The sequence below is a fragment of the Eulemur rufifrons genome, chromosome 3 (assembly GCF_041146395.1).
Source record: "Eulemur rufifrons isolate Redbay chromosome 3, OSU_ERuf_1, whole genome shotgun sequence".
Classification (NCBI taxonomy): Eukaryota; Metazoa; Chordata; class Mammalia; order Primates; family Lemuridae; genus Eulemur; species Eulemur rufifrons.
Genome location: NC_090985.1, coordinates 49,694,898 through 49,720,602, shown reverse-complemented (window position 1 = coordinate 49,720,602; position 25,705 = coordinate 49,694,898). Strand labels below are relative to the sequence as shown.

Sequence of the window (25,705 nt, the reverse complement as noted above, 5' to 3'; positions counted from 1 at the left end):
GTTTCACTTAAAAATGGAAAGTGTAAGACATTTAAGATTAAGATGAAAAAGGTTTTATAAAGAAAATTATAAATCATGACTGAAGACATTGAAGAAAACATGAGTAAATTGAGAGATATGCACTATTAATAGATGTGAAGATTAAATATCATACATTCTTTAATTTGTTCCCAAACAATTTACAAAACTCAATGCAGTCCCAGTCAAATTCAATGGGTAGAACAAACTTAAGTTTGAATCTAAATAATACGTTCAAATTGACAATAAAATGATGATTTTAAAGAAGAATAAGGTGATATAGTCGATCTACTTGATATCATGACTTATTTTAAAGCTATTGTAGTAAAGTTCAGAGAAGTCTTGGCCTGGAGATAGAAAAACAGGCTAGTGGGACAGAAAAGAATTCAGAAACAGACACAGAAACTTGAATTTGAGAGCACTAACATTACCTGCCCATAAGTGGTAATAAGACAATTATTCAGATGGAAAAATAAAATTAGATTCCAGTCTTGTACAGAATTAAACTCCACATAGATTAAAGACTTAAAGGACAAAGCAAAGCTTTGAAACTTTGGATGCAAGTTTAGAAAAATATCTTTATGAGACCTCAGAGTAAGGAAGAAATTTTTAAACAAGATGCAAAAAACACAAATCATTAAGGAAAGGAAGGATTAAATGATATTGACTTTTAAAACTTTTGTACAGCAAAAGAAACCAGAAATAAAGTGAAATCATTTGTAAAATATAGTAGTAAGATATCTGTTACAACATAAATAACAGATAAAGAACTACTGTCTAAAACACACGAAAGATTCCCTGTAAATAAAAAAGAAACGGGAAACCAACTAGAAAAATATGCAGTGATAGGAATATTCAGTTAACAAAAAGGAAACCTCAGTACACAAAATAGAGAAAAGAGGCTCAACTTAATAATAATTAGGGAAAAAGCAATTGAAAATGATGAAATGCCATTTAACACCCATGAGGTTAATAATTTTCAAATTTGACAAGAGCACTGTTTTTTCAAAACAGTGGAGTTTCTTAAATCCTCATCCTCCAGTGTCAAGAGTATAAATTGCTACAACCTCTTTAGAGAATAATTTGGCAATATGAAGGTGGATTGAAGAGGTTCATACCCTTTGACCCAGTAATCCCACTCCCAGGTAGATAGATGTCCTAAAGAGAATCTCACAGATAGATTCAAGAGGATATGTAAAAGAATGTTCATTTCATGATTCATTCCTAGTAGTGAAAAACTGGAATAACCTAAGTGTCTACCAACAGAAAAACTTATATATTAACTGTGATATAGTCATATGATGCAATATCATAAAGAAATTAATAAACTAAAGCTAAATGTATCTAACACTGATAAATCTCAAAAACAATGTAAGGGAAAAAAAGCAATTTTCAGAAGGATATATATGTGATAAAAATATAAAATTTGTTTGAAAAAAGGAGAAAAGATGTATATATGATGGAAAATATAAAAATATATGCAAGCATACACAAATGGAAAAGATAAGCATCAAATTCAGGATTAGGAGGGTACCATCATGAAAAGAGCAGGAATGTCTGCAAATGACCTTAGCTGCTCATATGGTGTGAGTGAATAGACAGCTTCTGGGTCCAAGCATGTGGTAAGGAGATCATCTCCTAGGTGGAGAGAGTGGTAGTATGCCCAAGTTCAACTCTCTATAAGACCTCTGGCTTCCTAATCCACAGGCCCAACATCTAAATTTCCCCAGTGTCTTCTGGTACACAGCAGGTACCATTTGTAGGCAACCCCAATAAACAGCTGGCACCCCAAATCCTCACTGTTTGTGCCAAGCTGCCTATGTATTCTCCTGGTGAAAAGGCCATTTTCTTACTTTGCCCTGTGAGATGGGAGATTCACGGAATGCTTAATCTTTTCACTGGAATGAAATTTATACCCTGGCCATGACCAGCAGATACCCTGCCCCTGGCATGCATTTCTAAGTGACGATAAAGATACTAGAGGACCCCAAGAGTCTGTATCTTGCAGACTTGGGAGTTTTACCTTTCCCTAAAAGAGCCTTCCTTTTTCTGTGTGTTGTTATGGAATTTATCATGATCTTTTGTAAAAGACCTGAAGAGACTAAGCCCGATTCCCAGGGAAATTGCAAAATGAGTTTCAATTGTATACTTAATATTTGATTTCTTAAAACAAGAACAAAAAGACCTGAAGCAAATATAATGTTAAGATTTGCCAAGTTGGACAGAGGATATTTTGAAGTTTGTTTAATTATTCTATATAATTTTCAGTTATAAATACGAAAATATTTCATTAAAAAGGTGGTAAGTAACAAATCTACAGTATGTATTTTCAGAACTCAGTTGATATCTTGAGGTGAATTATCAGTATGTCCTTTATGGACTCAATAACTGAAAATAAATTTAAACTTTAAACAACTAAAACCTAAATCTGTTCCTGAAGGTATTGATTATAAAATTTTAGAAAAAATATATTTATAAACACCCACAGACATTCTAATATAATTCATTTAAATACTTGCAGAAGTATTTGGAAACATTATAATTATCACTGTATTTTATTCTCCCTATTCAGAATATTGACACATTTGAATATCTGTAGACATTTTCTGAAATATAATTATCTTATACTTTGTTCTCCTTACCACTTAGAGTAGTCACTAAATAAAGGTATTTGAGTGAAACTTTAGCTTCCAAAATATGAGGCTTTCTTTTTTTTTTTTAATATTTTGTGGCCCCAGCCAACTCCTCCAGTATACTAATTGCTAATTTGTTTGCCGGATACATTTCCTTTGGTAGTAATTAAGGCAATGCTAATTTCCTTCTCACTGACAGGAAAAGTCTATGGCAAGAACCCTTTTATGAGATAAATTGTCCATAGCCTGCTTTTTAAAAGGAACATAAAACTAACTGCTTAACAATTGCCAATGCAAAATTATTTTCTGTATAAAATACTCATAATTTAAATCATGATGCTAATACTGAAGATTTGTATTTACCTTTGTATTCTAAATGAAATCCAGTGTAACTAACAGATCCATCACTCCGAAAAGCCAAATGCATGGTATTTGAGCTACTTTCTATTCTTTCTGGTAACTTGCTGTCTTGAAAACTTCCAATCAGTGGGCTATTACTGTCTGGTCCATCATATATGTAGAGGAAGTCATAGTTTGGTTCTATGCTAAAACTAAAAAAAAAAGAGAAAGAAGTAGAATGATTATTACTAGGTTATTAATTATAACAGTCATATCATCACATTAAGCGTTTAAAAATAACAACAGATTCCGTCAAAATAAACTAATATAAAAAATTGCCTGGTAGCAACACATTGTATATAAATATCAAATCAGCAGTGGAAAAAGAGAAAAGCCATCTTGGTATTTTCAAATATTTTTAAGTTGACATAGTATTTAGAGGAAATACAAGCAATTGTAAGGCAAAGAGTTTAGCTGGTGAAAGGGCATAGGATTTGGTTTCAGAAGATGTGAGTTTAAGCTTTGTTTCTACTCTTGTTAGTTAAATATCCTTATATAAGTTACTTTATATCAATAAACCATGGAGAATAATATCTACTTTTTAAATATTTTTTCATGCATATATTTTATATAATGAAAATGAAACCTTTTTTTCTTTATCAATGATACTATTTGCCTGGAACTTCAAAATTTATGAGAACTTTTGTTGTTTTAAAATTCAACTCTACATACCAGATTTAAACAAAAGTTGAATACATAATTTGCATTTAAATTACTTAAATGAAGCACTGCATATTGTATTAAGCATTCTTTTTCCTGAAAAGAAATACATTTTCTTCTTTTAGAACTTAATGAAGGAGAAATAAAACCAATACATTGTCAAAATCAGATAATGTGTGAAAAAGGACATTTTAACATGTAAATGATTCAAATCAATGTTTTAAATATTGCAATATTTGCATAATAAACTTGCCTTAACTTTCAAAAGCATAAGAATTGTCCCACAATGATCAAATGATCATAGAACTCACATACTTAGAAGGTAGAAGACATGACATCAATTTGTCTATTATCTAACTTATACTGTGGCAGAGAAACACAGTGAAAAGGATGGCCTCATTTGAGTCAGAAAGAAAAGTCTACCAGTTCATGATATAAAATGAAACCAGTGAAGTTTGGCATTGTTAAACATCCATCAGCAGAGAAACTATCTTGTTAAGTTCTATTATCTTTGCCTTCATCTAATTAAGAGATTTGTTTGGTGAAAGATATTGTTTCCAAATCTATGGAATTTATAGAGGCAACAATTCTCATCCTTAATGTGTACATGCACAAACTGAGTCCAGCTACTCAGTTTACTTGTGCATAAAGGGTGATGAAGAAAGATTGGGACAATGCAGAGGTTCCACATTTTTCATATATTAAGGGCCCTTGTACCATGAGAAAATTGGGGGACCATCACACTATCATATTTTACTTTATTCAGTAGTTTCATGAGTTTAATTAATTTACCTGGAAACTTTTCAGTGGATCTGAGGCCACTGTTTTGGTAACTGTTGGTATAATTCAGCAGAAATCAGAAGATTAAGCCTCATTTTATTGCTTATTACCCCTGTTTTGGGACAAAATACAGCCTCTCTGAATTTCATCTCTTTCAACATTAAAACGGTAATTACAATTTCTTTGTTTATCTCAATGTGGGGAGGATTACTGGAAACAAGTTCTTTGTTAATGATATAGTAGAATTTATTATCCTTGAAAGGCTGAAAGCTTATTTAACAATGAAATGCAGTACATTTCTTTTTAATTTCTAGTTTGGGCTTAAATGAATACTTAAAGTATTGATTTGTAACTTCTGTGGAGATGAAAATAAAGCAAAAAATATTCTTTTTTCCAGGAAATTTTAGAGTCTTAGTTATAATGATTATTTTTCCTAAAAAACTAAGATAGTGCACTCCAATAATACTTATATTTTACAAAGTACTTTCATAAATATTAACTTGGTCTTGCCAATAATTCTGTGGTGTAAGGAAGAGATTATGATTTTCATTTTACCAATGAGTGCATTAAGGCCCTGAAAAGTCAGTGGTCTCCCTAAGGTCACGTAATAAATCGTAGAACTGGAAATCAAATTTAAGTTATGCACTTCATGTAATATAGCCTTCTAGCCCCAAGTTATTAACTAGAATGATTTTATAAGTAAACTAAGCCCTATATTAAGCATAGCGATATTTCTAACATCTGTGCTGATGCTTCCTCAACTGTGAAAATAGGGATAATAATAGTATGTATCTCAGGAATGTGTCTTATAACAGAATCCTAGCAAATAATTAACATTATCATTGTTGTTGCTTTGGTATTTCCAATTAGTAATGTATCACAACAAATTACAGAAAAAAAAATATATTTACACTTTTGCTGAATTTTTGTGAGTTCGAATTATCTTTACTTTAAAAAAAAAAACAAAAACCCTGGCTTCAATATGTTAGAAAATACTGCATATTTAAGGTTAGCATTTTACATACATATCAAACAGCTTTAAGACATTGGTGGCAGAAGAAGGGGTTATGTTAGTAGGGTCAACGTGCTGATTACATCTGTCTTAGACAGTGAAGATTAGGAACTTTTCTACTTAGAAAATCTAAGTGGCTATTACCTAACACTCCTACTGAAATCTTCAGGGAAAGAAACCAGGTTTTGTGATACTAGCCATTGGCTCCATGTGAGAAAACAGAGATCCATTCAAATAAATCACCTACACAACGTAACATAGATGACAGTGGCAGGGCTGGGGCTCAAACCCAGCTTCACTCTCCTGTACAAGCTGCATCCTCCACTACTTCAGTGCTAAACCAACCCTGAAATTTACGCTGCTAAACAGATGTAAATTTTGAAACACTCCCGTGTAAAGATCTATCATGAGACAAGTTCTGCTGATAAATCATAAAAAAATGACCCATAAAATTCTTTTTTTCCCCCAGCTTAACTTAATGAGACCAGCACAAAAGAAAGTAGTTAGGAATATGTGTCTTCCCAAGCCCATTGGTGGTATTGTACATAGGGGTTTTTAGATACTTCAAAAAGATTTTGGATGGTGCACATATGGGAGGAAAAAAACTTGAAATATTGACCTTTTTAATATTGAAGCTTAGGAAAAACTGAATTTCTTGAGGCAGTGACGGTAAGTACCAGGGAGGAAGGAAAGGTTCTAAAGAGACCAAACTTTATGAAAGTTGATCAAACACTTGACTTTTAACATGTTTCTCTTGTACTGGAATCTGGTGAAGATGATCACCTACTACCCTTCGGAACTGTTATACAATTATTAAAGGCTTTGTTAGTTGCAAAGTATTACTATTGGGGTTAGTAAAAAATAATAAAAATGTTATATACAAAAATAAAAATTTGCCTGGTGCAAATGCTAAAGCAAAATGACCAGAAAAGATTTTCTAAATGTGGAAATGCATAAGAACTCACCTGATAAATGCCAAGGAGATAACATAGTCTGCATTAACGGTGACAGTCCAGTCACAGTCCCTGCTATGTGGATAAGGATGAGGGAAGTTTGGCGAAAGAATAAAGCCTGAAGATCCTGTTAAATTGCCTCCACAGGGTGCTTTAAATTAAACAAACAGACAAAACCTCTTAAGTGGTTAATAAAATTTATTAGTTATCAATATTTTTGAAAACACTTGTTTAAAAGTGTTTATTAGGCTTTGTACGGATCTCACTTGTATAGTACTGGATGCTTTGATACTACATTATATTTCAAGAAAGGCCTTTAAAATAGTGAATACATGCATACATATGTGGATACACTGAATTTAGCTACTTTCCTGGCTTCAAGAGACCAAAAAAAGTGCATATATATGCCTCTCTTTCTATTACTATTTTGTTTCATGTAAAAAGAAAAAAAACATTTAGAAGAGTAAGACAATTTCCCTCTAGTTATTATATTAGAAAAAAATCTGAAGGTTAAAAATGAGAAGCAAAACAAAGCAAAACAAAACCTCTAATAGTAGCTGCAATAATAGGATATGAAATATTTGGCTCATTTTTGTCTTCCCTGGTATCTTTTATATATCTACGGAGGAAGAAATTTTGATAATAGTTAATAAGTGATAATGGATAATTATCTGAGAACCTAGAATACTTTACAATAATACATGCTTATGCTGAATGTTAGGATATTCCTAAATTCTAGTTGCCTGACTTCTTGATGAAAATAAGCAGTCACTACAGTTTTTATTGCAGCCCCAAACAAAGGTTTCTGTAACACTTCAGTGGAGAGGCTCAAAAAATTTTCAGTGAAATTCAGAGAATAGATTCTTCAGGGGATTATTGTTAAAGTTTGTTAAACATGGTTTATGTTCAAAAAATTATATCTTACACATAGCTTGCATAATAAAAAAACTAGAAAAATGAAGAGAGATACGGAGGTCCCTGGTGGGGGAGGGTGAGAGAGTATAGAATATAAACACACACACATATATATGAAAAAGGAAGATTGATTGGGATTCTCACATTCTCAGGATGTCTCCTACACATAATAGGCACATCAGCATTCTTCTCTTATCTGTGTTTTTAAATTTTATAATAGTTTTCTGAAATAAATGTTACCATTCAATTATAAGGCATATGGATTCTTTTGACAACATAAAACTGGTTTTGGAAGGAGGAGAATTTTGTTTCTGGCAAAGTTTCAGCGTCTCTGTTCTTTGCCTGAGTCTAGAAATGCCAACTCATCATTATAATTTGGTAATTTTTGCCATTTAAATTTTAGAGGTTCCTTATTGCATTCCTTCATGGCCCCTCTGCTACTGTCTGAGTGCCTCAGTCACTCTCAGAGGATGTCCTACTATATTGAGAATATCTAGTTGTTCAGACTTAATTTATTCACCGCTGCTTTCTTATCACTTGTATATTTTTGTGATACATTATCAAATGACTAGACATAAACTATCTCAATTTTCTGCTGTTTTCCTTCTCTAAACTTAAATGCCCCTGAATATTTCTATATACAATCCAAGGATAAAGATTCCCTCCTGACAATCAAGATAACACCTCCCACCTGATTACATAATCTCTTGTCCTCTCAAAATCTTTGTTCAATCAATTATCTTTTTTACTCTCTTCTGGCTCTTTCCTCTTAGTCTACAGATATGCTCAAGTCTCTTTTATCTTAAAAATAAAACAAAGTTCCCTAGGAAATATTTTCTTTTGCCTTTCTTTCAACCGAACACAGGATACGACTTACATAAGACTCACTTATCATAACTTAGTTAGATAAGCACTCCTTGTTTACCCTCTTGTTTATCCTATCATCTGACTTCCCCACACCTGATCCTCTCTAGCTTTGTTAACTGCTCTCTAGAAAACAAACAAATAAACAACCCCCCCCACCTTTTTGTCTAATTCTTGAGACACGTGCAGATCTTTTGGCCACAGTATTCTCTCTACAAGGATAGTCCCCTCCACCTGCTGCAAAAGTCCCTCCTCACCCTTGCAATAATCCTCTTTGGATTAAAGTCTCTCCTTACTAGGTTCTGATTTGTTTTTTATTTGACAAAACTAAATATTTTGAAGGGGAAGTCTAGTTTCATTGTCTTTTTCTGCACTCATGTGCTATATTTACTTATAGGCAGATTAAGATGATTAGCAGGGCAGGGCACCAATGGAGGAGGAGGGGAAATGTGTCTTGGGTTGTACCTCAAAGAAAAGTGCCAAAATATTCATCATGAAAAAAATTATCTTCAGGTTTAGAATTGTTTTTATTTTAAATTATATTTAGAGAGACACAATAATCTTTTTAATACTTAGGGACTCTAGATGTCTTTGCTTGGTCCCTTCTACCTCTCATTCTCTCCTCAACCTTTTCTATCTCCCTTAGCCATCTTGCACCCAATAAAAACACTTCTTAGCTCACCCTTAAATGATTTTCCATTTACAAAAATAATGGAGACTTTTTTTGCCTTTGTGTTTCTCTTCCTATCTGTAGTCATTCTTAACTGTTGACTTTTATCTTAAATTCATTCTCCTAGTTTTTAGAGTTCCACCACTAATTTTCTTCTAGAGTCTTTGTACAGACCTTAGTTTTATTGCCAAGCACTTCTTCCTTCACTTTGTCTTATAATTTTGATGTTCTCCTGAGCTCCTTACCTAGTCCTCCTAATTTTTACTCTGACACATTCTTCCTTATTGACTATATCTAAATTTATAACTTCATCTTCCATTTTTTAAAATACTGATGGCTTCTTTTCCTGTCTTCTCCTGCAGATTTCTCTGATAAATTCTAAACCATATGCTTAAATTTTTACTCGGTATCTCTACCTGGTAGTCTATAGGTACATCAAACATAGAATATACAAAATACCCAAATCTCAAGTCAAATTTGCTTCTCCTGCTGCATTCCCAAATTGTCAGATTAGCACTATCATGCACCTACCTTCCCAAGCTAGAGAGGCCTAAGATTCTCCCCTTTTCTTCACTGCATCCTTCCATACAATTCACCAAGAAACCTTACAAAAATTCTACCTCATAGATATTTTCAACCTGCCCTTCTTTCCTGGCTTACTATCATATTCTAGATCTAACTCTTATCCCTCTCTAGATTTATTGCAATGGCTCCCTCTAATGTAATCTAATCTAGTTTCCTCCAATTTTTTTTTTTCCTCAGTGGAAACATCTAATCATACTATGCCTATACCTAAAATTCTGTGGTTGTTTCATATTGCTTAAAGGATAATGCCCCAATTCCAGTACAGCTTTCAGGATCTGACCCCTATGGCCTTTCCAATCTCATCAACCATCACTCTAGACACATATATTATACTCAAATACCATCAGACTGCTTACAGTACTTTCATGTCTCTGCCCATTCTATTTTTTTTTTTCCTGAAATGTCTTTTTCCATTCAACATTTACATAAGTCTTACTTACGTTTTAAGATTCATCACTGCCTCCAGTAAGTTTTCCTGGAAAACTACAGTATGGTCTCTGTGCTTCAGCTCTCTCCAGCCACTCTGGTATCCATAGTAACCTCTGCCTATCTCCACCATTTCTCTAACCCTATTTTATTTAAATTTTCCATTCAGGTACCAGCATTCATCACTAATATGTAAGCTAAAGACTCTGTCTAATGTGTTATTTTATACCTGGAATTCAGCACATACTATGTAATCCATAAATGTTTGTTAAATTGCTAGTGGCTTTTTATACTGATTATGGAAACAGGAAAGACTACATGGATGAATGCACAATCCATTTTGTAGCTATGTGTTTTGATAAAAAATAGAAGCATATATTACCTTTAGGCTTTTAAAATCATATGTGAATATGAAAAAAATGAACAAATAAGTACAATAGCAAATATACATACAGGCATATCCTAAAGGTATTGTGGATTCAGTTTACCACAATAAACTGTAGCAAATGTAGCAATAAAGAGAGTCACACAAAGTTTTTTGTTTACCAGTGTATATATAAAAGGTATGTTTACATTATACTATAGTCTAGTAAGTGTACAATAGTATTATGTACAAAAAATAGACATTCCTTAATTAGAAATATACTTTATTGCTTAAAAATGCTAACGGTCATCTGACGCTTCTATGTGTCATAGTCTTTTTGCTAGTGGAGGGTCTTGCCTCAATGTTGATGGCTGCTAACTGATCAGGGTAGTGATTCCTGAAGGCTGGGTGGCTGTAGCAACTTTTTAAAATAAGGCAACAATGAAGTTTGCCACATTGATTGACTCTTCTTGAAAGATTTCTCTGTAGCATGTTATCCCGTTTGATAGCATTTCACCCACAGAACTGTTCAAAATTGGAATATATCTTCTTAAACATTCCTCTGCTTAATCAACTATGTTTATGTAATATTCTAAATCCTTTGCTGCTATTTCAACAATGTTCACAGAATCTTTCTGAGGAGTGGATTCCATCTCAGAAAATGACTTTCTTTGCTTATCCATAAGAAGCAACTCCTCATCCATTCAAGTTTTATCATGAGATTGGACCAATTCAGTCATACTTTCAGGCTCCACTTCTAGTTCTCTTGATATTTCTACCACATCTGCTGTGACTTTCTTCACTCAAGTCCTGAGCCCCTCTAAGTCATCCATGAGGGTTGGAATTAACTTCTTCCAAACTCCTGTTAATGTGGGTATTTTGATCTCCTTCCATGAATGTTCCTGATGGTATCTAGAATGGTGAATCCTTTCCATAGGTCTTCAATTTACTTTGCCCAGATCTATCAATCAGAAGAATCACTACCTATGGCAGTGATAGCCTTATCAAATGTATTTCTTAATAAGACTTGAAAGTTGAAATTATTTTTTGATTCATGAGCTACAGAATTGATGTTGTGTTAATAGACATAAAAACAACATTCATCTCCTAATACATCTGTTTCAGAGCTCTTGGGTAAACAGGTACATTGTCAATGAGCAGTAATATTTTGAAAGGAATCTCTTTTTTCTGAGCTCACTGGAATCTCAATAGTGAGCTTAAAATAGTCAGTAAACCATTGCTGTCATCCAGGCTTTGTTTTTCCATTTGTAGAACACTGGCAGAGTAGATTTAGCATAATTCTTAAGGGCCTTAAGATTTTCAGAATGGTAAATGAACATTGGTTTCAAGTTAATGTCACCAGCTATATTAGCCCCTAGCAAGTGAGTCAGATTGTCCTTTAAGGCTTTGAAACCAGGCATTGACTCTCCTCTCTAGCTATGAAAGTCCTAGAAGGCATCTTCCAGTAGAAGTCTGTTTTGATGACATTGAAACCCTGTTGTTCAGTGTAGCCACCTTCATCACATATCTTATCTAGATATTCTGGATAAATTGCTACAATTTCTCCATCAGCACTTGCTAGTTCACCTTGAACTCTTATGTTATGGAGATGGCTTCTTTCCTTAAACCTCATGAACCAACCTCTGCTAGTTTCAAAGATTTGATTTTTTTTTTTTTTTTGGCAGCTTCCTCACTGCTCTCAGTCTTCATAGAATTGAAGAAAGTAATGGCCTTCCTCTAGATTAGGCTTTGGCTTAAGACAATGTTGTGGCTGGTTTGATCTTGTCTGGAGCATTCGAACTTTCTCCATATCATCAACAAGTTTTTTTGCTTTCTTACCATTTGTGTGTTCACTGGAATAGCACTTTTAATTTCCTTCAAGAATTTTTCCTTTGCATTCACAACTTGACTAATTGATGCAAAAGCCCCAGCTTTCAGCCTTTCTCAGCCTTCAACATGCCTTCCTCACTAAATTTAATCATTTCTAGCTTTTGATTTAAAGTGACAGATGTGTGACTCTTCCTTTCACTTGAACACTCAGAGGCCATTGGCCTAATTTCAATATTGTTGTGTCTCAGGGAACAGGGAGGCCAGAGAAGAGGGAGAGACATGGGAGAACAGCCAGTCAGTGGGGCAGTCAGAATACACACAATATTTATTATGTTTGCCATCACATATGGGTACATTTCATGGTGCCCCAAAACAATGACAATAGTAACAGTAAAAAATAACTGATCACAGATCATTAAAACAGATACAACAATAATGAAAAAATTTGAAATATTATTAGAATTACCAAAATGTGACACAGAGACATGAAGTGAGAACATGCTGTTGGAATAATGGCGCCAACAGAATTGCTTGATGCAGGGTTGTCACAAACCTTCAATTGTTAAAAAATGTCATATCTGTTAAGTGCAGTAAAGCAAAATGCAATAAAATGAGGTATGCCTGTATGTATGTATATATGATTCTTAAAAGCCTGGAATGACAGATAAACATTCTTTGTGATTTTTTTGGTCAGGTGCTGAAGTGGTTGGGTTATGTAAAATTTGGGGGAAATAAGGAACAATTTTGTTTAATTTTCCTTATTTTCTACTGGGAATACTAGACTTTTTTATTGTTATAAATTTTATACAAATATATGCATACATATGTACATTATATATATATATGTCCTTTATCACAAAAGATATAGGAAAATTCATTGCATATATTTTTAAGTATTTTACTGGACATTGTCCATGATTATACTATTGTTTGAATATAAGATCCTCTACAATTCTTTTTATTCTATTATTTAAATCATTCATCAATGTTTTCCCAATGCATTCAATGCTGTGGTTGATTTTGGAAATCTATGAAAGGCAGTGAGACAGAGATGTTATCTGACATTTGTAAATCCTAAACACTCAGTGAGTAAAGAAAATTGTCTTTTAAATATACTCAACCATAAATAGCATTTAGAAATACATTTTTATTTTTATGCATCTAATCATAAAGCATTCAAAATAAAAGTCAGAGATTTATGAATTAAATATTCAGTTAGTTTCTGTGTAATTCTGACATTAATGATTTGTCCTGAGTGCAGCTTCTCGTGAGGCAGTTACATGGACATCAACTATTTATAACTATTTTACAATCTTGTTAATTTTTTTCCCCAATTTAATTTTATTTGTGCCAACTGTCTTTCTCAGAAGCCCACCCACATTAATGTCTTTCTTATTTACCTTCATGGTGAGTGCTGCTATTTTCCCTCTGGCAATGTCAAAGTAATCTTCACACTGTCAATTTTGTTGGAATGAATTCTATTAACTCTCTTAAAGATGATGTTCTTCTGTTTGGTATTTGCTATAAGGCTGACTACTTCTACATGCAAGCAAAATGCCTTATGCTCTGGGGTCTGAGACATAGACTTATGGAATTTCTAAAAAGTTCAGGGTTTAATCTTTGGCATACTATTTCCAATCATTGAGTTCTTTCTTATCAATTTCAGAGGTCAAGCTTTCTGCAGTCTTAGCAATTTTTCAGACTTTTTTTTTAAGGTTATTTTCTTCCTCAGAGAAGCTCTAATGCATATCTTCTCCTCAAGCTACCTTTTCCTACCAAAAAATAATACACAGTACCATAATCCATACAAAAACTCCACAACTTGCTCAATTTAAGATTTAGTGCTCAGCTTTTTTTTTTTTTTTTTTTTCTGGAATAGGACTTGCTAGCTAAAGCATATTCTTGTCTATAAATGGAATTTTATAACAGCCTAACTCAGAACTCTTAAATCTTTTGAATTTTGGATTTTAGTGTTTTCTAGAATCTCAGTATAAGCTGTTTGATATTTTAGGATTCTACAAAAACATTTGACATAATATAGCCCTTCTGGTAATTCTAATAAGCGACACCCTTTAACCAGGTCTAAGAATCACAGCAAAAAGTTCTACATAAGTCTGTGGTGTTTTATCATTGCCTCTTTGCATAAAGATTCTCTTTATGAGATATCCAGTCAAATTCCAATTAATTAGAATATGAAGTTTTAGTTTAATTGGAATTTTTCAGGTTAACTGAGTAGTAAAATGTAAAAATTTTGAAACACATATGAAACATTGTTTCAATATTTTTCTTTGCAAAAGGTGCTTAATAATTTTTTTTCCTGCTTTTATGAGTGCCATTATGGTAAATGTAAATTAATTTATGTTTGTTGATTTAGAGTCCTGCAATGGTGCATGAACAACATAGGTATAAACAGGAAGTAAAATCTGAAGGGAAATATGGCAAAATCTGAACTGCCTCAAGCTATGACCTTATTTTGTGCTTTTTAAACTAGTCTCTTTAATGAGGTTAGTTCCTGTCATCTACCTCATTTTCTACAGAAGAGATCTAGAACTGCCTGGCAAGTTTGGAGCTTTATATATGTTTGTTTTGTGCATTTGCTGTTTTTAAAAGTTCAACATATAAAATAGAGAAAATATGATGCAAAAATTCAGGTATTTTTTTTTATTTTATTTCACTGGAAAGTAGATTTATAAGAATAGGGAACTTTTCTATCTTGTTTTATTGCTGAATTCCCACTGTTTAGAACAGTGCCTGGAACACATTGAATGACTAACGAATTTGATTTTGCAACTTTGCATGAAAAGTTACATGATGGGGCAAAATAAATCTGAATAATTGAGTGCTTGAGTTTGTTTGCTTTTGACTGAAGTACTGAACACTCTTTTCCTATTTCCATATGACTTTCAAAAATAAGTCACTGTGAAATTATATTGAAAATGTTTTTATATGAGTTGGATATAAATTAACAAAAAGTTTTCTCTCTAAAACATGCTAAATTTGCATGTGCCAAATTCTATAAGAAACACACTGGTGAACAAGATATGGACTCTGAAGTTGCTTACAGTATAGTAAGGAAGAGTATATGTAAATAAATACAATTCTGAGTAGAGAAAATGTAGTTTGGTCAAAACTTAATGTAAATTCAAGATAACACTGCTACTAAAACAGCTGAACAAAAGAGTTTAAGATTAAACTAGTTTAATTACATAGAAGATTTTCTAACCATTTTTATTCCAAAAATGGTACATTCCTCTAACTCTTTCTTGGACCCACTACAGAAATAATTTGTATTTTAATTTTCTAGAGTCTGACTTGGAGATTCAAGAATACAGCACAGAGACAAAAGGAAGGCAACTGAAAATATGAACCAAGCTGCTACAACTTCTTAGATCATCAAAATAAAAACTGATAATCTTTCAGATAATATAAATTGAATGAAAAGTCAAAACTTTGAAGCTCTAACATAGGTTCTCATAACATTTTCTTTTTTAGAGGAAGTAATCATTTTAAAGGGAAGATCAATGTGGCCTATTTTAAAAAAAGAGTCTGAATCTACTCTTTAAATTTTAAAGCCAATGGATAACTACAATTATATAGTAAATAATGGAAGATAGGATTTTCAAGAGCTTTGATGTGTAACTTTTTTAGGACTTTAGAGCCATTGAGAATTTAATAAATTATGAACCCTTACTCCATGGGAAAAACAATGATCATTTCAATTTTTGTACATTTGGGGGAGGTTTATGGTCTTCTGAAGTCTTAGACTCTTGTATGGAGTATATTCTAGAATATGGTTCCTAATTAATAACATCATTACCCATTGTTAACCATTGTTTTATATTTATATAAAATTTTAATTGTTTTTTAATTCATACCTATACAGACTGGTGGGCTGGGCTGCCAGAAGTATCGATTTTCTACCTGAATGCAGGTTATTCTTTCCTCTCCTTGAAGTTCATATCCTGGGTCACACTGAAAAACAACAGTGTCCCCAGGTTCTCTTCCATCCCCATTTCGAGTCCCATTCATGGGAACCCCTGGGTCACGACACGCAGTGGCAACAGAACCTATCAAAACACAGAAACAAAAGTTTAGTTTTGATACTACTAAAATGAATTTAAAAGTTCCAAACTCTAAAGTGTAAAGTTCAGAAACTTCGACAAATCTATGTAATTTAGAAAATTAACTTAAAAATGCTTGAGTCAATTTTTAAATGTTTTACAATAAATACTTTTTATTTGTTATTTGTTAAATAATTTGTATGCTAAGTTATTTCAAGAAGTGGCATAGCATTTTAGTCACTAAATATTAGATTTACTCAAAATTACAAGATGCTTTGTGAAAGACACTGTGAAGAGGATGAAAAGAAAACTGTATACTGGAAGAAAATATTGGTGTGGGATGAATCCTACAAATGACTTGCCTCTAAAGTATATAAAGAACTCTTAAAACTCAACTTCAAAAAAAGGAAGACGAAAATCTACAATCAATCCAATTACAAAATGGGCAAAACACATTTCAGCGAAAAGGATTTCAGATGGCACATGAAAATATGTTCAATGTCATTAACTATTAGGGAAATGCAAATTAAAACCATGATGACCTATTACTACATACATATCAGATTAGCTAAAATTAAAAAAAAATATATATGATAACATCAGATGCTGGCAAGATTATTGAGAAAACTGGATCACTCATACATAGCTGTTGGGAATGTAAAATGGTATAGCCACTCTGGAAAGGACTTTGACAGTTTCTTGCAAAACTAAATGTGCATTTACCATGCAACCCAGTAATTGTACTCTTGGGCATTTATCCCAGGGAACAGAAAACTTATGTTCACATAAAAACTTGTACACAAATGTTCATAGCAGCTTTATTCCTGATAGCTAAGAACTAGGAACAACTCAACAGATGAATAGTTACCATGAGATATTAATCAGCAATAAAAAGGAATGATTTGTACATATAAATTGAATGGTTATCGAAGGAATTGAGCCAAGTGAAAAAAAAATACAGTATCAAAAGATTATATATAGTTTGATTCTTTTATATAAAACTCTTGAAGTGATAAAATTGTAAAATCGGGAAACAGGTTAGTGGTTGCCAGGGATTGAATGCATGAGAAGATGGAGAGAGGTGACTGTGGGTATAAATGAGTAGTAAGAGGGATTTTTGTGATGGAACCATTCTGTATCTTGTAGTGGTGGCCATAGAAATCTATATAAGACTAAATAAGTGGACATACACGTATGTGTATATAAAACTGGTGAAATAATGAATAAAACTGATAGATTGCATCAATGTAAATTTTCTGATTGCAATATCCTACTATAGCTATGCAAGATATTATCATTGAGGGAAACTGGGAGAAGAATATACAGGACATTTTTGTATTATTTCCTAAAACTGCATATGAATAGAGAATTATCTAATAATTAAAAGTTAACCATCATTAGAAGAGAGGAGAATAGCATGAGACCATAGGAAAACAACCATTCTTTTTTATGCACAGTATGTGGCACATTTACTAATAGAGTTAATTCTGATTATTTAGGTTAATGGAACAAAATATTATTTTGAATTACCAGGATACAGATTTACCCTAATGTATATGTCAATCAAGTATCAAGACAAAGAAGCTATTAAAATTTCCATTTAGCTACTATTAAATTATACACAAAAAGGTAGAGTTTAGCATTTGTACAAATTATTTTTTAATATTTTGCATATTATAGTAATGACTGAATTGCTGAATTACAGACACATAACTAATATTTATTCATTTATTTACTTACCAACTCATTAATAGTACATGCTAGGGATTGTGCTAGGTGCTGGGAATACAGAAAAACGAACAGACACAAATAGAATTGAATAGACTTCAAATTTTTTGGATAGTGGTAGTCTGGATAAACAGATTCGATCGTATGTATCCCTAGTAGATAAGTAGGTGGGTACGTAGGTATGTAGGTAACTAAGCAGGTAGGTATATAGGTAGATATATAGATTTACTCATTCATATGTCGATTATTCTGTAAATACATCCAGCGAACCTCTGGCAGCTCATCTATCTAATACACACACACACACACACACACCCCTGCTCCCAACAACCAGAGAATCTATATACAGTATTGTAATGTTCTGACTCTGAAAGTTGTATGGAAATCAAGAGGGAAAAAAAATTAAGAAACTGAAAAAGAAAATACCGGTGTTAAGCCTGAAACTGTATCAAAGCAGAAACAACAAAGGTGATCACACGTGTGTTTGTGTTTGTATGTGTGTATATTTGTATTTACATTTTTGAAAGAATTCATTTTTAAAGTTGCTTTCTTAAAGGAGAAATTTTTTAAAGTATTAATTTTCAGGGATTTCTTTTTTTTGGGGGGGGGAGGGTGTAAAAATAGACTTCAAATGTCATTTTACCAATCACTTAAATGAAGCAAAACTACTTAGTTCTAACTCCCATCTAGTAGCATGCTCTGATAGTAATCAACAGTCTTACAGATTTTGCTTCCTTTTACTGATAAAGTGACATTCCTGAGCAGCGGTCAGGGACTTTACATGTATAATTCCCTTAATTCGAATAACAACCTTAAGAGTCAAATGCCATTATTATCCTTATTTTAGAGGTAAAGAAACTAAAGTTTAGAGAAGTAAACTGTCCTAACTTTCACAACTACTGAGTGTAGATAGAACCAAGGTTTGAACTCCATTCTGTGTGATTTCAGAAACTAAACCCTTAAATATTACACTAAACTGTCCTCTTCTACCTTTAACTAACTGTCCAAGAGACTCAATTTTTCCCCTTCTTAGTTAAATAAAATAAAATAATAAATTCCATTAGGAAATAATTAAAAGGTAGAGATTATATCCATAAATGAAAAACTAAGACTGACATAAATCCAAATCCACCTTTAAAAATATTCATTGTACCTTCATGAGAGTTATTTTTGAGACAATTGGGTTTTGTTAATAGAATATCAATAGAGCCCATATAGGAGAATATGAAGGGAAGTGGGGTAGGGACTTGGTTTTAATTTCCATTAAATTAAGCTCTCAGTGTTTCTTAGCAGAGTGCTAAGCACAGCATCACCCACCACAGGGTCTGGGCAATTATAGTCTTCCACTACAGACAGAGATCTTTTGTGAAATATTTACTATGATAAACTCAGCCATTAAGTTTTTTTTATTTGCTCTGGAATGATTTCCACCCAAAGTAAAACTGACCTATAGGTTGGTTTTATAATATATAAATGGAGAATGATGATTTACTTACACAATTTACATTTAGGATGTTTTTATTAGAAAGAAGTGATATAAATGTGAAAAGTGCTATAGCTTTCAAATTGAATAACGGCAATAACATAAAAGATTAGAGAAAAAACAGTTTTTTTGAGGCTTTCTATTTGCTGGATTCTATTCACAAGAAGCTTTAAGCTTAAGGTGAACATTCTCAAAAATAAAAATGTATGTCTAACAATATTAGAAAAATATAATGAAATGAAAGCAGTCATAATACATAATCACTATTTACATTTTCTTTTTGTTGTTATATAAAATTTTAAGTGGAAATTTGATCCTTTATATCGTCTCATATTCTGGAATAATATAGAGGATGTTTTAATAGAATAAGGGCTTTCTGGGTAATTAAGTATTTTAATTTATTAACTATTATAAACATATAAAAATAAAAAATGTATATAACAGAAAAGAGTATACTGACCATGACTGCATTAACATGGATAATTTCTATTCATTTTCTAAATTTCTTTAGTTCAAATTGTTTCAAGTGATAAAATGAAAATCTGTATTTTTGTTCTATTAGGTTTTAAGTCTGCCATTTATGCTTTCTTTTCTCTAACATAAACATGTAAAGTAAGAAAAATTCCAAGAAAGATAAAGAGTCTTAACAAATTTGTTGTATAACCTATAATGATTTCATAAAAGGAACATTTTGAAAAGTGATTAATAGGCTTATATGCTATAACATCCAAATATAATTTGGATTCGATTAACAAAATCCTATAAAATTGACAATAAAAGATGAATTCCCTTCCTTGATTTCTTCACTTCAAAAGGACTGGCCATTTAAATTTTGTTTAGTCTAGAATGGGAATTATAAAGCAGCTAATCTGTTACACAACTGTGTAATTGTGCTTTTTACATCAGCTGATTATCCAGTAGAAATGACAGTAGTCATAGAGAAAGAGTATATAAATGGGCCGGGCGTGGTGGCTCACGCCTGTAATCCTAGCACTCTGGGAGGCCGAGGCGGGTGGATCGCTCAAGGTCAGGAGTTCGAAACCAGCCTGAGCGAGACCCCGTCTCTACTAAAAATAGAAAGACATTATATGGACAACTAAAAAAAATCTATATAGAAAAAATTAGCCGGGCATGGTGGCACATGCCTGTAGTCCCAGCTACTCGGGAGGCTGAGGCAGTAGGATCGCTTAAGCCCAGGAGTCTGAGGTTGCTGTGAGCTAAGCTGACGCCACGGCACTCACTCTAGCCTGGGCAACAAAGTGAGACTCTGTATCAACAACAAAAAAAAAAAAAAAAAAGAGTATATAAATGAAAATGTATATGAATGGTTAATATTGCTAATATGTAATACTCACTGAGCACTTTCAACATTTAAAAAACCGTGCTATGAAGTCAATCTCATTTGAGTCACAGGAAGTCTGGGTACTATTATTACCTATATTTTTCCAATAAGAAAATTGAGGCTTAAAATGCATTAGTATATAATGTGTCAAATTGAATAAGGTCTATTATGTATCTAAAAAAGAGAAACAGTTGTTCAACATGAAAGCAATTAATTTAAAATAGAGACCAGTAAAATAATGATTACTTTCTCTATTGACAGGATATAGTGTGCAAAGCACTTGACTAAAGGCTAAACTTATACTCTTAAGCTAAAACACAGAATGCTTACAAAGTAATATTTTCATCCCCATTTTTAAATGAATAATATGAGCATCAGAGATGTTAAGTGATGTTCTAAGCAGAGCTGGGATTTGAACTCAAACAGCGGGGCTCTTAACCACTACGGTGTGTTGTCTCAACGCAAGCCTGTCCCATTAACAGAAATAACACAAAACCATAGCCTACTAGTGGGACTTTGCTGCTTTGCTGTTTATTGATGAAAGAATTGACCAAAAAAAGAAATTTTTATATATGTGTGTGTGTGTGTGTGTATATATATATATACCCCTAGTTTGAAATGGAAAGGCAAGAAATATTGAACCATTTGTATCTCTTTATTACATACAAAAAATTTCTTGCTATCTATTTTTTTACTATAAAGGGAAGCAAAAAAGAAAGACTCAATGTTATTTTTGTAGTTATTATTAAAAATAATAGAAATAAAATTTATCCATCTATATGCTTAGACATATATATGCCATATATGTGTCAAATGATGTATTTAAAGTAATTACAATACTAAAAACACTCCCACTCCAACTGCTTTTTCATTCTCTCTCTCTTCTTCTCAATCCCTCTTTTGTTTGATTTCCTCTCTTTTAATTCTCTGAAAGAGTAGAAGCAGTAAGATAGGAACATCCTCTTTTTAACACTAACAAATCTATTAACACACTGATGTTTGTACCCATATTCTCTGCTTCCTCATCTGCTGCAATGGAGAAGGTATTCTTAGTAAAGCCAACTCTATTAGTAGTTCTTGTGTTACTGGAATTAAATCCTCTCTACTTCTCAAGGACTTATTCCTAAACATTTCTCATCTCTTCTGAATCACTAGCACATTGGATCATTCTCAATAGCATGTACAGTAGTGGGCTGAATCATTCTCAATAGCATGCAAATGTAGCTTGTATGTTCCATCTTAAATATACAAAGAAAATCTCTTTATGTCCCCATCTTCTTCTAGCTTCTTTTCCCATTTCCCTGCTTTCTTTAATAGGAAACCTATTAAACTTCTCTCCTGAGAGGTCTCTATACAACTGTCTCCAGTTTTATCATCAGCCTTTCATCTATTTCCCTAAACTTCTCTTTTTAAATCTTGGCTGCCAAATTCAATGGTAACTTTTATACTATCTTTGAAAAACTCTTCAGCAACATTTGTCACAGCTGACTATTCCTTCCTTCTTCAAGCACTTTCTTTTCTTAGCCTCCAATTCATCAGCCTGTTCTGGTTTTCTTTCTGACTTATTCGATGTTCTTTTTTTGTACTGTTCGCTTTCGTACCTTGTTAACTTGATGACTGAGGTTTAGTGTGCCTCAGGAATTAGTCCTAAATGCTCTTCTCGCTTCTTTCCATAATTTCTCACTGGGTAACTTCATCCAATCCCATGATTTTAAATACTGTTTTTAGCTTGATGCCTCCCAAATTTATATACCCAGCCTCAACTTCTCTCCTGACTTGGAGACATTCTATTTGAGTTCCTATTAAACTTCCCTACTTAGATATTTAATAGGTTCCACAATTTAACATGTCAAAAATATTTTGCAAGATTATAAAACCTTTTAATTTTCAGATTTAGAAAATAAAAATTTAGAAAAAAAATTTAGAAAGAAAAGATTTAGAAAAAAAATTAAAATTTCTCCTATGTAAATTTTTCCTATGTGATTGATGTCATTGTAAATTTACTTCTAATTTATTGTAATTACCAGATGAAAATAATTTTGTTAGAAATAAATCCACAGTAGAAGGCAAAATTATTGACATAAGAAATAGAGTGAGTATTTGCAAAAATATAAAATCCTCTAATTTTTACTCTGTTTTATGCCAGTGATTTTACCTTGTATGATACTTTATGTATAACAAAATGAGTTTTTCTCTCTGGTTATTATAATAAATTAGAAATAAATTTGCTATGAAAAAGTTTTACTTTCAAAATGGAATTGTTTTTATTCAACTAAAAACAAATAACTGGCATCTACGGCATTTTTTTTCTTTATAATTCTCATTACCCAGAATGTGAAAAAAATAGATATGCAAAAGTAATATGATTTTATAGCTATTTACTATACACAGGAGAAATAATTTTTTAACATATGTTGTTTTGTGCTAATTATATATAAGGACATCTCTTTGCATTCTTTATAAAAGAATTTATGCTCTTTTTGGGAAAGTGTATATATTACTTAGAAATTTTTGTTTATAATACCATTAATTTTCATCAGTGATCTAATACACTGAAAAAAGTTTTTGGATTCATTGTTAAGTAACATGTGACCTTATCAAATCCAGTTTTGCTACACCCTAGGATGAAATAAATTGTCCATCAATGTAAGAATTTGAAAAGAACATTCCACAGTAATTAAAAATAGTTAATCAAATAAGTATCTATAAAATGAATGTTTGAATGAATGAATGAACAAAATTACAATTAGTCATTTCAGCGTATGTTGAATGTTCATTTATAATATGGTATTTTTTTTTAAATCTGGAGACATTTATGCCAAGTATGCAATTACCAACATTAATACTACATTTTAATTTGCTTTAATCTATTCTTGATAACCTGAGGATGCTTTCAGGACAAAACAGAACTACTACACAATATGACTAAAGTCTCACCATTGTTACAATTTGTATGTGCTATAAATATACTTCCTACTTATTTTGTTTGTCTCTATCTAATTGAAAGTGTAATTTCATTGGAAATATGCACTTAATACAGATTTCATAATCCTAACTAGTGTATAGATAGTATTCAGTTAAAATATGATTACTTAAAATCAGAGATAATCTGAATTATCATTGCGGTGACTTGGGCAAATCAACATTCTAGTTTTCTTATTGTATTGCTTAATATAATAAAGAATGTATGCAATAAAATCACTCATCAGTTCTCATATGTTTTTTTTTTTTTTTTTTTTTTTTTTTTGAGACAGAGTCTCACTCTGTTGCCCAGGCTAGAGTGAGTGCCGTGGCGTCAGCCTAGCTCACAGCAACCTCAAACTCCTAAGCTTAAGTGATCCTCCTGTCTCAGCCTCCCGAGTAGCTGGGACTACAGGCATGCGCCACCATGCCTGGCTAATTTTTTCTATATATATTTTTAGCTGTCCATATAATTTCTTTCTATTTTTAGTAGAGATGGGGTCTCGCTCTTGCTCAGGCTGGTCTCGAACTTCTGAGCTCAAACGATCCGCCCACCTCGGCCTCCCAGAGTGCTAGGATTACAGGCGTGAGCCACCGCGCCCGGCCTCATATGTTCTTTCTGTTCAGAAAGTTGACTGTTTTAGTATAAACTTGTTTATCTCAAGATCTTTCAAAAAAGAAAAACCTTGAGTTTCATACAGTTGAAAAAGTAATGCTATCAGAAATGGGAAATGTAGACTCTTAGACTTAGTGTACTGTATTAAGAAAGGGATATTGATCAGGTTATATTGGTTCCCTGAATTTTAGCTGCCACATTTGTAAAGCTGGCATAGGAACATTTTACTTGACTTATTTAGGATCAGATAAAATATTAAAGTTCTATTCTAACAATTATATGTGTTATTCTATGAAAATATCAATTCTGAAATGAATAAAGAACAGTAGATTTTAATATTCACTGTGTAGTTTGTCTAAAGAATAGTTTTGGCCGGGCGCGGTGGCTCACGCCTGTAATCCTAGCTCTCTGGGAGGCCGAGGTGGGCGGATCGTTTGAGCTCAGGAGTTCGAGACCAGCCTGAGCAAGAGCGAGACCCCATCTCTATTAAAAATAGAAAAAAATTATATGGACAGCTAAAAATATATATAGAAAAAATTAGCCGGGCATGGTGGTGCATGTCTGTAGTCCCAGCTACTCGGGAGGCTGAGACAGGAGGATCGCTTGAGCCCAGGAGTTTGAGGTTGCTGTGAGCTAGGCTGACGCCATGGCACTCACTCTAGCCTGGGCAACAGAGTGAGACTCTGTCTCAAAAAAAAAAAATATAAAAAAAAAAAAAAAAAAAAAGAATAGTTTTACATTTCTTGTAATGTGTCAAGAGACTTCAGCAAGGTCATAGTCCAAATTTGGTATTCACAAGATCTTATATTCTTCTCTACCAGTTTTATTGTTTTATATTTTTGTATTGACTAAAAATATGACACTATATTCTCTACTTCACTATCTATAAGGAAATCAAGTTGGGTAATGAGAATATTTAACCTGGAAGAAAACTCCCATCCAGAGTCAAATCAATCAGAAAATATTTGAAATGCAGATGGTAACTTAGAGGTGGATTTCGCCCTGGAGAATTTTGCCCTTGATTGAGCCCTTGCTTTCTACGTGATCCATCAATTTTTAAAGAATGTTCAACATCATTATTAGGCCTACACTCTGCCAACTTCTCAAAGAAATGTGGCTGTCTTTAGAATTTCATTACGTTACTAAGGATACATCTAATGATATGGCAAAAGTCAGGTTAAAGTTGATGGCAGCATGACGGAGACATTCCCATCAACTCAGGAGAGAAGCAAGGCTGTTTAATGCATGGCATGGAAAAGAAGCCTCAAAGCCAGTGTTGTAATATACTACCAAGTATATAGAATCCTCTTTTAAAAATATATATGCATTTATTTATTTTACCAAATAATTATTGAGGCAGGTATTAATCCTGATGTTGGAAATGTATTTTAACAAGAGACAATAA

At 32.6% G+C, this 25,705-nt stretch overlaps 1 protein-coding gene across 3 annotated transcripts in view; it reads right to left on the bottom strand.

Moving 5' to 3' along the window:
• Positions 1-25,705, bottom strand: part of CSMD3 (CUB and Sushi multiple domains 3) — a 1,111,380-nt gene that overhangs the window by 238,738 nt on the left and 846,937 nt on the right. For all 3 annotated transcript variants that reach the window (XM_069466068.1, XM_069466069.1, XM_069466070.1), the window contains 3 exons: positions 15,985-16,176; positions 6,468-6,606; positions 3,015-3,202 (listed from right to left, as the gene is read on the bottom strand). In XM_069466068.1, coding sequence (XP_069322169.1) covers positions 3,015-3,202; positions 6,468-6,606; positions 15,985-16,176 — 519 coding nt within the window. The remainder of the gene's footprint in view (positions 1-3,014; positions 3,203-6,467; positions 6,607-15,984; positions 16,177-25,705) is intronic.